This window comes from Neovison vison, chromosome 12, assembly GCF_020171115.1.
Source record: "Neovison vison isolate M4711 chromosome 12, ASM_NN_V1, whole genome shotgun sequence".
Classification (NCBI taxonomy): domain Eukaryota; kingdom Metazoa; phylum Chordata; class Mammalia; order Carnivora; family Mustelidae; genus Neogale; species Neogale vison.
The window spans coordinates 21,232,652-21,247,902 of record NC_058102.1 but is presented as its reverse complement, the minus strand read 5'-3'; the positions used below and the strand labels follow the sequence as shown (position 1 = coordinate 21,247,902).

Here is a 15,251-nt window from a genome sequence, read left to right as displayed (position 1 = left end):
TGTCATTTCAAATGCTTAGGAGAACTATTCTAATAAATCAGTTTCTTCGAATGACTGAAAACCATGAGTGATAACTCCATATAAACTTTGAAAAAAGAATGGTTTTATGTGGTTTCCTCTTCATACACTGCATGTTTTGTTGTTCACAATTCTTTTTAATCCAAGTGAATGTGCTGATCTTGGAACGAAGGATCATAAGAACATGATACATGATTTTTTCCAAACACCAAGTATCATGCTAGATTCAGGAAATGTTTGCTTATAAGCAAGATAATGGAATATAAAAACTGACATTTATTCCAGCATAGAACTAAGTTTGACATTCTAGGATTATTTTATTCTTTTCATATAGAAAAGAGCTCAGTTTTCTTAAACCTATTATATTAAAGAATGAGAAGACCAAAAAAGATGACACTTAACCAAACAAAAAGAAGTTAGAGACTACATCTTCAACACATATTTCTAATAACAATCAAAATACTTTATGAAAATAATCTAAAAGAAATCTCTTACATTATTATAAACAAATATAGTTTTCCTTGAATTCATTTATACCAAAGATAAAACTGCTAAGGAAACATATATATAAAAAAAACAAAAAAAGTTTAAATCATATTAAAGTCTTACCTACTGGACGATTACACAGGTAATGCCGAAGACTGATATTGCCTAACTGATCTGGTGTCACTTGGTCCACTTGAAGACAGATTTCCATATCTTCCCCTCGGATGTCAATTTCCCCATTAACACCAGTAATTTTAAACACCACAACTGACATCTAATAATGATTGCATAAATAATATTAGCATACCAAGCAATTCAAACAAAATTTAAGAAATGACACAGGAAACTACTATAACCTCTAAAAACAAAATTGTGACCTATTACAACAGAAAATATACTTTTGACCACGAAAACATGGTTATACATTACAGTGACAAACTTCAACTTCCTTTCTTCCTATTCAGTCAAGAGAGAATTTTTTAGGTCACAAAGATTAATTTTATGACATTTCTGTATGAAATTATTTTCACTGAAGGTTGAACATATTTTCTAAGTCATCTGTAAGAACATTTCACTAGGTGGGAAGGGCTTAAACCAGTAACATACTTCTTTTGTAGAAAGTTCCTCATAAGGACTGACTACTATCAACCATCAAACTTGCTTTCCAAAATGTATTTAAATGGAACAATAACAAAGGTCAAAAAATAAAAGATGGAAAACGACAGAAATTCCCTCCTCAGTACAAGAAAAACAGATTTAGAGAAGCGAAATTCAGAGAAAAACAATTCAGTAAGAAGAAGGAAGCAGTTTCAAGAGTGGGAAGAGCAAAGTGAATTACTACTACTACGGAAATTCACTTTATATATTAATGTCTTGAAATGTGCCTATATTAAATATGAAATAAAGGTAAATCAGCCTTGTGGCTGGCATTTCTCTTCACAAAATCTCTCTGAAATGATTACCAGGTCTTGATTTTCTTGAGCACCCTCTGAATTTGTACTGATGGCATCTGGAGAGGTTTCACCAAAATTCTGTAGATTTGCACTAGCATTTGCACTCTCTGCAAGGTTCTGGTAATTTGTAGTCTCATTCTTCTTAATACCTAAAGTAATAAAGAAACTAACAAATTAAAATCAGTTTTACACATGATCCAAATATGTTACATTTATCTAATCAATATGGGGCATCCCTTCAACTCTTTCTCAAGCAAAGGCTTATTTCAAAGATAATAGGCGGGGGCGCCTGGGTGGCTCAGTGGGTTAAGGCATCTGCCTTTGGCTCAGGTCATGATCCCAAGGTCGGGCTTTCTGCTCAGCAGGATCCTGCTTCCTCCTCTCTCTCTGCCTGCTTCTCTGCCTACTTGTGATCTCCGTCTGTCAAATAAATAAAATCTTTAAAAAAAAAAAAAAGATAATAGGTGGGGCTCCTGGGTGGCTCAGTGGGTTAAGCCTCTGCCTACAGCCAGGTCCTGATCCCAGGATCCTGGGACTGAGCCCCGCGTTGGGCTCTCTGATAAGCGGGGATCAGAGATCCCTGCTGCTTCTCCCTCTCTCTCTGCCTGTTGGGCTCCTCACTCCTCCCTGCTTGTGTTCACTCACTCTCTGGCAAATAGATAAATAAAATCTTTAAAAAAAAATGATAGGCAAAGAAAAATTAAACTCTGATTAGCTAGCAAATATTAAGAAATAACGTCCAGGGCGCCTGGGTGGCTCAGTGGGTTAAGCCGCTGCCTTCGGCTCAGGTCATGATCTCAGGGTCCTGGGATCGAGTCCCGCATTGGGCTCTCTGCTCAGCAGGGAGCCTGCTTCCTCCTCTCTCTCTCTCTGCCTGCCTCTCTGCCTACTTGTGATCTTTCTGTCAAATAAATAAATAAAATCTTTAAAAAAAAAAAAAAAAAAAGAAATAACGTCCACAAAAAATGTTAGAGATACTAAAGCCCTAGACTTAGTATGAAAAGAAATCTAAAACACTGACCACTGCTTCCTCATTGCCGGCAGAGTGCTAGAGTAGCAGATTCCTAGTCAGCCAGCTTTCGCCTCCGCAGGCCATCCTACTTTGAACAGTCCCAGCTTAACCACTTCATTTCCCCTTTCAGTAGCCTACAATAACTTCTAATTCTCATCTACATGAAGTTAATGCCACTACTACCAATGTGATCATCCTCCATTCTTACCTACCTGCCTTAATTTCTCAGTGTGCTGTATCTCATTATTTCTCAAACTCTGTGGTCAAAGACAATCTTTAAAATACTTTAAAAAAAAATACCATAAAAAAGAATTACTACAAAAAGTGCATTGGAAAAGTGCAAGTCTTAGAGAAATAAGCCTATCAGAGAAAGACAACTATCATATGATCTCCCTGATATGAAGAAGTGGGGAGGCAACGTCGGGGGTTTGGAAGGTAGGAAAAGAATAAATGAAACAAGATGGGATCGAGAGGGAGACAACCCATAAGAGACTCTTAATGTCACAAAACAAACTGAGGGTGGCCGGGGGTAGGGGGGTAGGGAGAGGTGGTGGGGATATGGACATTGGGGAGGGTATATGCTATGGTGAATGCTGTAAAGTGTGTAAACTTGGCGATTCACAGACCTGTACCCCTGGGGCTAATAATACACTATATGTTTATAAAAAATTTTAAAGATTATTAAAATAAACAAATAAATAAATAAACTACAAGTCATGACACAGCCTCAGTTTTTAAATTATTATATAGTTAACCCTTGAACTGTGTGAATGCTAGGGGTGCTGATCTCCCATGCAGTCAAAAATCCACATATAACTTCTGACTCTCCAAAAACTTAATTACTAATAGCCTACTATTGAATGAAATCTTAATTATAAATTTATTATAAATTATAAACATCCAATTAACCTATGTCACATGTTATATATATTATGTACTGTATTCTTACAATTTAAAAAAGTGAGAGAAAAGAAACATTTTAAAAATCACAAGGAAGGGCACCTGGGTGGCTCAGTGGGTTAAGCCGCTGCCTTCGGCTCAGGTCATGATCTCAGGGTCCTGGGATCGAGTCCCGCATCGGGCTCTCTGCTCGGCAGGGAGCCTACTTCCTCCTCCTTCTCTCTCTACCTGCTTCTCTCCTACTTGTAATCTCTCTATGTCAAATAAATAAATAAAATCTTTAAAAAAAAATCACAAGGAAAATACATTTACAGAACTGTGCTGAGTTTATTGAAAAAAAAATCCACATATAGGTGGATCTGCGCAGTTCAAACACATGTTGTTCAAGGGTCAACTGCATTTATGACTACACATTCAACTCCTAACTCAGTGCCTGGAAACACAGTTGGTGCTCTATAAATCATCTACTGAAAGAAAACAATGTTTAAAGCCACCAGGGAAAATACATATAAATACAATTCCCATTTCACAGAGGGCTCTTAGAGGGTAAGAAGGCTTCCCTAATGAAACACTATATAAACTAAAGTGAAAAAGAGCATTCTAGGCACAGGTACAAAGACCCTGAGGTAGAAAAAAGTTTGTCATAGTGAAGAAACAGTGAAGAGTGCATTTAAAGGAGTAAAGTGTACTACAGTACATCTGAAGTATAACAAACACACGGGTGAACAGCAGAACCAGTTAAGCTGGGGCCGTATCACGCAGAGCATTGTCAGTAATGTTACGGTTTTTAAACTTAATGCCTCAAAGCTGTGAGAAGTTATCAGAATTAAAATGGGGATGAATGTGATAGTATTTATATTTTTGTTTGTTTGTTTGTCTGAAGTAAGCTCTATACCCAACGTGGGGCTTGAACTCATGACCCTGAGATCCACAGTCACGTGGTGTAGACTGCATTAGCCAGGCACTGTGGTAATTACATTCTTAAGAGTCTTTGCCTACAGAACAAAGAATGAATTATAAATTGACAAGAACAGAAATGGGAAGATAGTTAGGAGCCTGTGGTGGGAAGGCAGTCCCACTACATGTTTGTTCATAAATACTGTTCATAAATATGTATATATATTTAAAAACATGTATACACATGCATATCTACACACATATGTGTTGTGTGTACATATATAAACATACAAATATGCATACAAAAACACACAGAAAACCGTCTGTTAATATATATACAAAAAGTTGATGACAGTTATTTCTAGAGTGGGGAACAGTATCAAGGGCAGAGTAAGGGTGGTATTAAAGTGACACTTTCAATTTTTATTTCAGATATTTCCATAATAACTGATTTCTTTATAATGACAAAGTATTCACATATTTTTTCATATATTTCTTATAAAATTAAAACAAAAGAACACAAAAAAACAAGAGTCTTTTCCTAATGTAATTGAATTCCTCTGACATAAAGAAAATCATCATGGATCAGGAAAACTATTAAAAGCTCATGGTACAGGGGTACCACAGTGGCTCAGGTGGTTAGATACCTGACTCTTCATTTTGGCTGGGGTCATGATCTCAGGGTCATGAGATCGAGCCAGCCTGGAGTCCCATGCTGGGCTGCATGCTGGGGCTAGAGCCTGCTTGGGATTCTCTGTCTCTGCCTCTCCTTTCCCTTTTGCCCCTCCTACTGCTCACGTGCACGCTCTCAATAAATGAAGAAATAAAATCTTTAAAAAAGAAGTCATAGTACATTTTCATGTCAATTTAATACAGACTTCAAAAATATTTTCAAAGAAGTTTAAATGGTATTAGAAAATGATGAAAAATTATAAAAAGCAGGTTAAAAAATCATATATATATAGCATGACACCAAATACATACATATATGAATATATACACAGAGACATAGAATAAATGATGGTATTTCCAATTGCGGGAACTTTGGGTTATTTTATTTTCCAAATTGTAGTTGTCTGTATATATTTTCCATTGAGTGGTAGTCCCTTTTATTATTTAATTTTTAATAATAATAAGGAAACCACTGATGCTTTCTGAGAACAGTTAGGGATATTTTCTATAGGAATAGTCTTTTTAAAGTACATTTTGATCATAAAGCAGAAATCTGCTAAGGTAGGATTTTTTTTTTTTTTTAAAGATTTTATTTATTTATTTGACAGACAGAGATCACAAGTAGGCAGAGAGGCAGACAGAGAGAGAGAGGAGGAAGCAGGCTCCCTGCTGAGCAGAGAGCCCCATGTGGGACTCGATCCCAGGACCCTGAGATCATGACCTGAGCCGAAGGCAGCGGCTTAACCCACTGAGCCACCCAGGTGCCCCTGCTAAGGTAGGATTTTAAACCATAAAGGGGACTGGGGAACTAGGCGAAAGAGCTATCCGTGAATCTAGAATAGAGCTCTATGACCCGTGTCAGTACCTCTTCTACACATATGGTAATCATTTCCAAAGTCGGGGGATCTAGTATAACATACTGGTTGGTTAAAAGCTTAGGCTCTTGGGTCCATCTAGCTGATTTCAAAAACTGCCCCTATTTCTTCCTGACTGTATACTAATTTCCGTAAAGTTTCAGTTTGTGAACCCATGAGCCTTTCCTTACCCTAAGCTGTTTTCAACATCATCAATAACAGGCTTACTATCCTTCATTCACAAAGTAATTTGTATTTACCTATGGTCTCTTCTACTTCAGTATCTAGCAATTAATCTCTAGCTGTGGCCCATCCTTTCATTCCTGTTCACAAAGGCCCCAATGTCTTAGTAATAGGAATACATTTAATACTTTCTCAGTCATTCCTAGTGGTCTTTACTGGGGCATTAGTTGCCTCTGAGTAAAATGGGGGAATCATGTTGTTCCATCATTCGTAATCGTGACAGAATACTTGTTATGGAGATAAGCAGATCCAGTCTAGAAAAATTCCAGTCACAGGACGAACATAACTGAGAATTCATCAAGCAAATTAAGCCCATCTGACCAAAATTCCACATAAAGGAGTCTCTATGACAAGAGGCTAATAGCATTCACGTGGTTTGCTTTATGCTCTAAATGACTATATACAAATAACTGCTGGATGTGGCCATAAAAAAGCAGCAACAGAAAAACCATTAGAAAGTTAGGTACAATACTCTTTGTAGTATATAGGTATGTATGTGTGTAAGTAAAATAAGTTTTGGGGGGGCTATAATTTATTATTGGATAGAATTAAAAATACTTAAACATCACTTCTAAGATTTGTATATTTATTATGAATTCTTAAACTTGTATTGCTTTACCTTTTTCCAAAAATATATGAGTATCACTTCCATCACTTTCCAACAACTGTTCTTCCAATATCATACTGTCAAGTGAAATGGTATCTAATGAAGTCTGTGAGGAGCTTCTCTTCATGTTCTTGTAAGAAACACAGAGTGGAGCCACACTGGGTGGGATACGGTCCTTAGGCTTTCCACTGTTAACAAAATTATTAGAAAAACATCACATAAAACCCATTTTTAGGTGTTAACTCTAGCAATGCCTTATTTTATCATGAGGTTTTCTGTCCAAAAACAAAATATGCCTCCCACCACACACATATGGATAGAAAACCAAAAATCCCCCAAATTCCAAAAGTATGTTGTTACCTTAAAGATGACTGAGATGTAAATGTTCTAACAGTGGGTGCTTCTTCTTGATTGATTTCTAGGTTCTCAGAGAGTGAAGCTGTTTCTGGAAGCAAATCTTCCGCTTTAAAGACTGACTCTATAGTTTCATGTCCTCCACTACTTGAACTGTTTGAAAGTATGTTTTGATTACCATCATTATCAAAGGAAAGCAAATTTGAGTCTTCTCTGTGGCTTAAGACACCATTTGAACCTGTATAAGAGGAATCCTTTCTGTCATTTGTTTCTGATCCAATTTCTCCTGATCCACTTTTACAGATAATTCCACTACTTTCATCTTCACTTATCTTCCCTAAATTTTTATCTGATAAACAATCCGGAAAAGAAATACCTTTTTGCAGATTTGTATCACTAGCTGATTTAAAAAGCAAAGGATCCTTCAAAGGCACATGGCTCAGGTCAACACTCATAGATCTGTTGTCCGACATGTGATTAGCAGTTACACTTCTAATTTGATTTACACCACTACTAACTTGTTTCCTTTTTGAAGACAAAAGTTCTCCATTTTCTGTAGGCAAATAGTCAGGAACTGTTGGGCTCACACTTTCAGCAACAGGAGACTTGAGAGTATTTCCTTGATCCACTGGATGTAGCAAAAGAGCCACTTCTGCACTTTTCAGTAAAATTCCAATACAAATGGATGCCTGACTAGCAGGAGTGCCCGTCACAGCTTCGACATCTTTCCTTAAGTTCTCCAAAAGCAGAATAAGGGACTCATGGAGGAAAAGCAAGAGCAGATACTGGTAGTGATTGATCTGCATACTGACATGTCTATGAATGTGAACCAGGACGTGAACATCTGCATCTGACGATGAAGAGGTAAATCTTAAAAATGTATCAGAAGGTTTCTGACTACCATTTGTCAAGGGCTCAGATTCTGTACTGTAATACTCTTTCAAGAGCTTTTTCCGCTTCAGTCGGCCAGTCAGATCACTAGATTCACTCTGTGATGTATTTAGAGATACCTGATTGCATGACTGTAGCTCTTTTTGTGACACTGCATACCTTGTTGGTTGGCAAATCCAGATGGAAAGAGGGAAAGAGTCTACAAAATTTATCGGTCGCCCTTTTCCACTCTTTGTCCCTTCATAATCAATCCAAAATTGAGAAAAGTACACAGCCCAAACATCTGTGGCAGCAGAAGTTTTAAGAGTGTGTTTATTCAACTTGGGAGTAATATTTCCTTTATAAACTTCATGCATTTTAGTATCTTGTTCATGGGCATGTCTCTGGAAGATTGGGTGCAAAAGATTAAAATTGTCATCAGATTTGGGGAAGCTGGTATTTGCTTTACTGAAAAAATCACAATCTTTAAAGTCTTGAAACAAAGCTTCTAGATCAGAATGTCGACAATTTGGACAATGCCTTGTATTTGTGGCAATCATTTCAGAACTCTGAATAGAAACTGCATGTGGTTGATCTTGATGACATTCAGATTTCTTTTCAGAAGGAATGACAAACTATAAGAGAAAAAACATTACTCTAATTTACAAATCCATATATATGTCTTGAAGATAAAATAATCACAAACATAATTTAGCTCAGGATTTCTTTTGGTGTTTCCCCTCAAAATACTAATTTCCTCCAGACATAAAATATTAACTCTCTCCCACCAAGTATTTTTATTAAAGCAAGTAAAAGGGACTTAACTGATTAACCACTAAGGGGAAAAAAAAAAAAAAAACTTAAAAAAAAAACATAAATAATGAATAGTGGACCTAACATACATGCATATTTGCATACAACATATCACAAAACCAAATAAAAATTTTTGTTGTTAAAATAAAAAAGTGAGGGGCGCCTGGGTGGCTCAGTGGGTTAAAGCCTCTGCCTTCGGCTCAGGTCATGATCCCGGGGTCCTGGGATCGAGCCCCGCATCGGGCTGTCGGCTCCACGGAGAGCCTGCTTCCTCCTCTCTCTCTCTGCCTGCCTCTCTGCCTACTTGTGATCTCTGTCTGTCAAATAAATAAATAAAATCTTTAAAAAAAAAAATAAAAATAAAAAAGTGAAACTAAATTAAGTAAGTATTACTAAAAGCTTACTATACCCTAAGTATATAAGTGCTAAGCTTGGAAAAAGGAACTTTTTCTTAGGTTATTTTAAATCCAAGAGATTTGGAGGATGACTGGATGGGTAAATAGAATGACTGGAGAGATGTCATTAGAATGACTTTTTTTGGGATAAAACTATTAAGAAAATAAACTTAAAAGGATAGGCCAAACTATTTGCTAAAATAATTTTTCAGAAATAATTAACCTCAGTCCTCAAAATATTCACATCAAAGAGTTCAAAGGGACTGGTTTTAAAACTGTGCAAACTGAGAAAGTGTAAAGATCATTACAAAACTGTCTCAGTATAACTGTAAGTGTTAAAAAATGTGTTTTTTATGCTGAATACAGTAAGATCTTTGAAAAGATCTTTAAAACATTTCTGTGATGTATGAGTTTTATTCATAACCTCATTTTAAGAAGAAAATTAAAGGTATAAAAATATACCTTTAAGAAAAGAAATTAAGGATATAGAAATATAGAGTATAAGCAACACAACTAGAAACTGAAATTTTTTATCCATGTCCAAGTCTTATCCTATTTACTATACTATACTAGCTGTTTTATTTAAAAAAACTTCCCTCCTGTAGAATTGAGATATCCATGGGAATCAGATTATCAACTACTTGGCTGTAATACAAAGCAACTTTCTATTATCTTTGGGTATCAGTAACAGAATGACTGTGAAAAAATTAAACACAGATCTAACTTACTAGTTTCATTATATTAATTACCACTTTTGAAAGGAAAATTTTATCCAGTCTGGAAGTAGGGAAAAACACAGATTTAAATTTTATTTCGGCTTACCTCCAAATGGATGAGCAGTGACAAAATAAAATAAAAGAAGGTAGAGAAAGAAGGGGGGAAACAGTCTCTTAAAGCTTTTTTAAATGAAAATCAAAACTGAAATTTCAAAATCAAAATTAAGATTACAATAAAGTCGATTTATATTTGAGCACCCATCTTAAATCCTGGAAATCTAAAGCTATTAACTTCTCTAAAAACAGTTTTGTGGGGTGCCTCGGTGGCACAGTCCATTAAGCATCCAACTCTTCGTTTCGATTCAGGTCCTAACCTCAGGGTCGTGAGCTCAGGCCCCACACTGGGCTCTGCACCCAGTGCAAAGTCAGCTTGAGACTCTCTGGCACTGCCCTCACTTCTGTCTCAAGTAAATAAATAAATCTTTAATAAAAAAAGAAAAGAAAAATGGTTTTGTTGTTACAGCCTCTTGTTTATATGGTACCTTTAGCATTAAGCCATCAACTCGAATATCAACATGCTCATCAGATTTTGAACTGTCATTCAACTTGTATACAGCCATAAATTGATTAAGACTCTGTTTTAAATCCAACAGAAATTGATTTAACCACAGAATACTTCTTTCATCCACAGTAAACTGTAGTGCATTCAGTTGGCTATAAAGGTTGGCAGATGGAACTGTGGAGAAAAAAAATTTTAATTTTTACTGAACAGGTATCTAAATCTTCCCTGAGAGAAAATATTTTTAACAACATTTATTCTTTTTAAATTAAGATAATATGGTTTTGAAATTTTACTAAAAAAAAAAAAACTCAAGTGACAAGTGGATGATAGGAAACATTTTTAGATAGATAAAACAAGATTTTTCTATGTATCACTAACTGAAAATATATTACTTAAACTATCTGTATGAATACAAGTACTGTTTAGATCTCTTTTCCTAATGTTATAGTCACCAAGAAGCAAACTTTAAAAAAATCTTACCTTCTTGATTAAGTATCACATCAAAGTTTTGGTTCTTAATCAGATAGTTCTGTAAGGACTTTTACTATATGCATACAATCCAAACCTTCTAAAATAAGAGAACCAATGACTAATACCTTATGAAAGTGGTAAACGAGGCAGATCTCCTTGAGAGGCCATGTACTTTTATTCTCCACTTAATCCTAACCCTAGAATAGTGCTTGGTGCAAAGTAAAAGCTCAAGTAGCTAGTAAATAATAAAAAGAATATACACTTTTTCATAGTCCCCCCCGCCAAATATTAGAATGCTCAGGGGTTGGATAAATATATTCATGCTAATTTATATTAAATAAATATTCACAATTATAGTATACATCACTTCCTGAAATCCCTTTTTTATACCCTAAAAGCCATTATTATTTTCAGAGCATCTTTATATTTTAGAGCATTTCTTATTTATAAAAAATGTTTTATTCTAAACATTCAGACCTACTTACATTTAGTAAAGCAAATAGCATGCATATCTAGAACTTTTTGACAATAATAATTTAGGAAAATAAGCCCAAGGTATAGGATATTACTAAAGAGACAACATTATAAATGTCCTGAAGAGGACATTTTTGGCATTCCATTCATTCATTTATTCATTCATTCCTTCATTTTCTTTCAACAAAGAGTCACTGAACACCAACTACATTTTGTGTATGGTGATAAGCACAAAGTAACAAAAAGTCTGTAGGTTTTATTCAAGACAGACACAGAGGCAGAAAAACTGCAATTCAAGTCCAACAGATACAGCCAATTGGGATGTGGAGGTGATTGTATTTGAAAATAGAAAGGCAGTGGGATGCTAAGGAGATCACATTGCTCTCTAGAAGGTAGGAAGAAGCCCTCTCAAGTATAGACTGAAAGATGACATCTACAGAGAGGACTCGGGAGTAAATGTAGTCCCCAAGGCTACAGTAAAAAAGGAAAGAAGAACCCGGGCTCTGCAGATCTGGGACAGAGAAAGAAATCTGGTGTACTAAGCAGTAGAAAAATCCACACGGTATCTAACAGGGGACTAGTGAAATAGGCTATTATACAGTTATTAGAAGTATGTAAAATAAATCTGTAGAAACCTGGAATATGCTCACATCATCAAGGGGAAAGGACAGGATAAAAATAAAATATATAAAAGAAACACATATATAAAGAACAGGACTAGGAACACGATACTTGTCGTTATGGTCTGAACTGTGTCCCCTCAAAATTGATATGCTAATAAAGTTCTAACTCAGGGTATCTCATAATATAACTATATTTGGAGACAGAACTTTTAAAGAGGCAATCATAGTAAAAATGAGTTCACATGGGTGGGCCCAGTCCAGTATGATCAGTATCATTAGGAAACACACTGAGGAAAGACCATGTGAAAAGACAGAAATCTATAAGCCAAGAAGACGTCTTTGAAGAAATGACCTTGCTGACACTTGATCTAGAACTTCTAGCCTTAAGAATTATGAGGAAATACATTTCTTTTGTTTAAATCACCCAACTGGGGCGCCTGGGTGGCTCAGTGGGTTAGGCCTCTGCCTTCGGCTCAGGTCATGTTCTCAGGGTCCTGGGATGGAGCCCCACATTGGGCTCTCTGCTCAGCAGGGAGCCTGTTTACCTTCTTTCTCTGCCTGCTTCTGATCTCTCCCTCTGTGTCAAATAAATAATAAATAAAATCTTAAAAAAAAAAAAATCACCCAATCTATGGTACTTTGTTATAACAGCCCTAACAAATTCATACACTCATGTTTTAGCAGAAGTCATCTCTAAATTGTAGCCTTGGGAGCAGTTTTTTATTTCTGGCATTAAAAAAAATATTACATTTACAATATTTAAAAAGTGATGTATTTTTAAAGTTGGGTAGCTTAACAAAGAGATGAAATATCAGGGCTGAAAATGGATCTTTGTACATGAGGAATGAACATACTCTATTTTTGTGTATGCTTGAAACTTTTGAATAATGAACAGTTAAATTAAACACAGTTAAACATAACCTAGCAAATCCACTCCTAAGAATCTATGGGGCTATGGTTTAAATTGCTGAGAAAGAAATTTATATTTTTATCAGAAAAAATATATGTATTATAAAATGAGATTATATTCCTTTGGCACCTGTTAACAAAACTGATAGAAATAAATAAGCCTAGATTAGAAATCAGAAATCCTTGTACTACTTAAAGAAAACAATTATTTGTGAGAGGTGAGGAGGGCTGGAAATCATGGGATTTTCCAGTTATAGACAAATGGTTGTAAATATCCTAGGAAGGCAGTGTAATATAGTTGGGGAATGGGGGGAAGACACACAATGAACTTTGCTTTATGACCCATGCTTGAGTTTCAGCTGTGCCATCTTACTAAAGTGCTGAGCAAATGTCATAATTTCCTTGTTTTAGTCAGGAAGGTAGAAAAGAGAAACAAATGAGAATACACAAAAGACTACTGAAAAGCATGAAGATGGTAAAAATTAGATCCCAAAACTTTGGTACAAACAAGGATTACTGGTTATACAGTTAAACAAAAAGGTATCACATAAACAAAGGCAAATTTTAGTTTGCAGAAGTCCTTGATGATCTGAGACAATAGTAGAGAAATTTGCCATTCAAAGAATACAAACATATCATTATTTTAACTTTAGTACCCCCAAATAGCTTACAAATAAAAATTCACATAACTTAAGTTGTTTCTAACTAAAGACAAGGGCCAAAGGGTATCCAAAGTATATAGCTGTGCACAAAAAAACAGCAAAAAAAAAAAAAAAAGTATTTCTCTATAGCGAAAAGAATAACTCCATTGTTTATTTTTCAATGAAATATAGTTTCGGGTGCCTGGGTGGCTCAGTCAGTTAAGCATCTGTCTTCAGCTCAGATCGTGATCCCAGTAGGATCAAGTCCCCATCCAGCTCCCTGCTCAGTGGGGAGTCTGCTTCTCCCCGCTGTTTGTGATCTCTCTTTCCCTCTTTCCCTCTCTCTCTCAGATAAATACTATCTTGGGGCGGGGGGAGGGGGTGGTGGTGGTGGCAAATACAGAGTTTTATATAGCTGAAATATAAATAGGATGTTACTAAAGGGAAAAAAATGACCTTATTCTGCAAATAGCCTAACTTTGCTAAATTCTTTAACAGCTATTAAGTAAAGAAATGAGTCACACCTCTGGGATAAAATGAAGCATGAGTTCTACATGATTCCCAACATCAAGGATGCTATAACCTCATGCACCGGGTGGCTCAGTTGATTAAGTGTCTGAGTTCAGCTCAGGTCATGATCTTCTGGTCCTTCAAACCCTGCCTTGCCTCAGGCTCCTTTCTCAGTGGGGAGTCAACTTCTCCTCTCCCTCTACCCCATCCCCCTGCTCATGAAATCCTTAACGCTCTCTTTCACTCTCTCAAATAAATAAAATATTGTTTAAGAAGATTTTTTTAAAAGGATACTGTAAGCTAGTAAGAGAACAAAATATGAACAATCAGAATATGTAAAAAATGCTATACTATACAGGCACCTAGATGCCTCAGTCTATTAAGCCTCTACCTTCTGCTTAGGTCATGATCTCAGGGTTTGGGGATCAAGCCCTGTGTGGGGCTCCCTGTTCAGCAGGGAGTCTGCTGTTCCCCCAGTTGTGTTCTCTCTTTTTCACTCTCTCACCCACTCTAATAAAACCTTTAAAAAAAAATGCTATACTACAGTTATATACTAAGTACAAAGACAAGTAAAGAACAACGGACTTTCGTTTCTTTCTTCATGCTTATAAAACTGAAAACCTGTGGTGCCTGGGTGGCTCAGTGGGTTAAAGCCTCTGCCTTTGGCTCAGGTCATGGTTTCAGGGTCCTGGGATGAGCCCTGCATCGGGCTCTCTGCTCAGCGAGGAACCTGCTTTCTCTTCTCTCCCTGCCTGCCTCTCTGACTACTTGTGATCGCTGTCTGTCAAATAAATAAAATCTTTAAAAAAAATAAATAAATAAAACGCAAAACCTTAGGAAGAAAAAAACAACTTCCTAAGTAATGGACAAGTAATAAAAAAGCAGGAAACTCTCTTACTTGGAAAATCTTTTCCATCTGGATAGTAATATTCTGTGAATTCTATATAGACAGCTGACATTTCTTGTGGAAGATACAGGGATTTCTTATTGCAAGAAATCATACTCTTGGGGGAAGAACGACATTGATCTGCTGTAGAGACCTGAAAACAAATAATTAAACACACTGAAGTACACTGAATAAAAACCCTTTCCAAACAATTTATGCCATATGAACATCACTTCAAACTCCTAAAACTACTTCAAATAATTTGTTAATTTCCAATGCAAACTTTATTTTTAACTTCACATTAAATTATTTTTGGTAATACCAATCAGCTATTCGAAAAACTATAACCTCTTAAAGGCTCTTATAAAGGCTTATCATATCAACT

The 15,251-nt window shown here is 36.0% G+C and overlaps 1 protein-coding gene across 3 annotated transcripts in view; it reads right to left on the bottom strand.

The window, feature by feature from the left end:
* The window catches only part of UHRF1BP1L (UHRF1 binding protein 1 like), a 108,135-nt gene that overhangs the window by 24,403 nt on the left and 68,481 nt on the right, over positions 1–15,251 (bottom strand). For all 3 annotated transcript variants that reach the window (XM_044228340.1, XM_044228342.1, XM_044228341.1), the window contains 6 exons: positions 14,879–15,020; positions 10,333–10,526; positions 7,003–8,501; positions 6,655–6,830; positions 1,467–1,606; positions 628–778 (listed from right to left, as the gene is read on the bottom strand). In XM_044228340.1, coding sequence (XP_044084275.1) covers positions 628–778; positions 1,467–1,606; positions 6,655–6,830; positions 7,003–8,501; positions 10,333–10,526; positions 14,879–15,020 — 2,302 coding nt within the window. The remainder of the gene's footprint in view (positions 1–627; positions 779–1,466; positions 1,607–6,654; positions 6,831–7,002; positions 8,502–10,332; positions 10,527–14,878; positions 15,021–15,251) is intronic.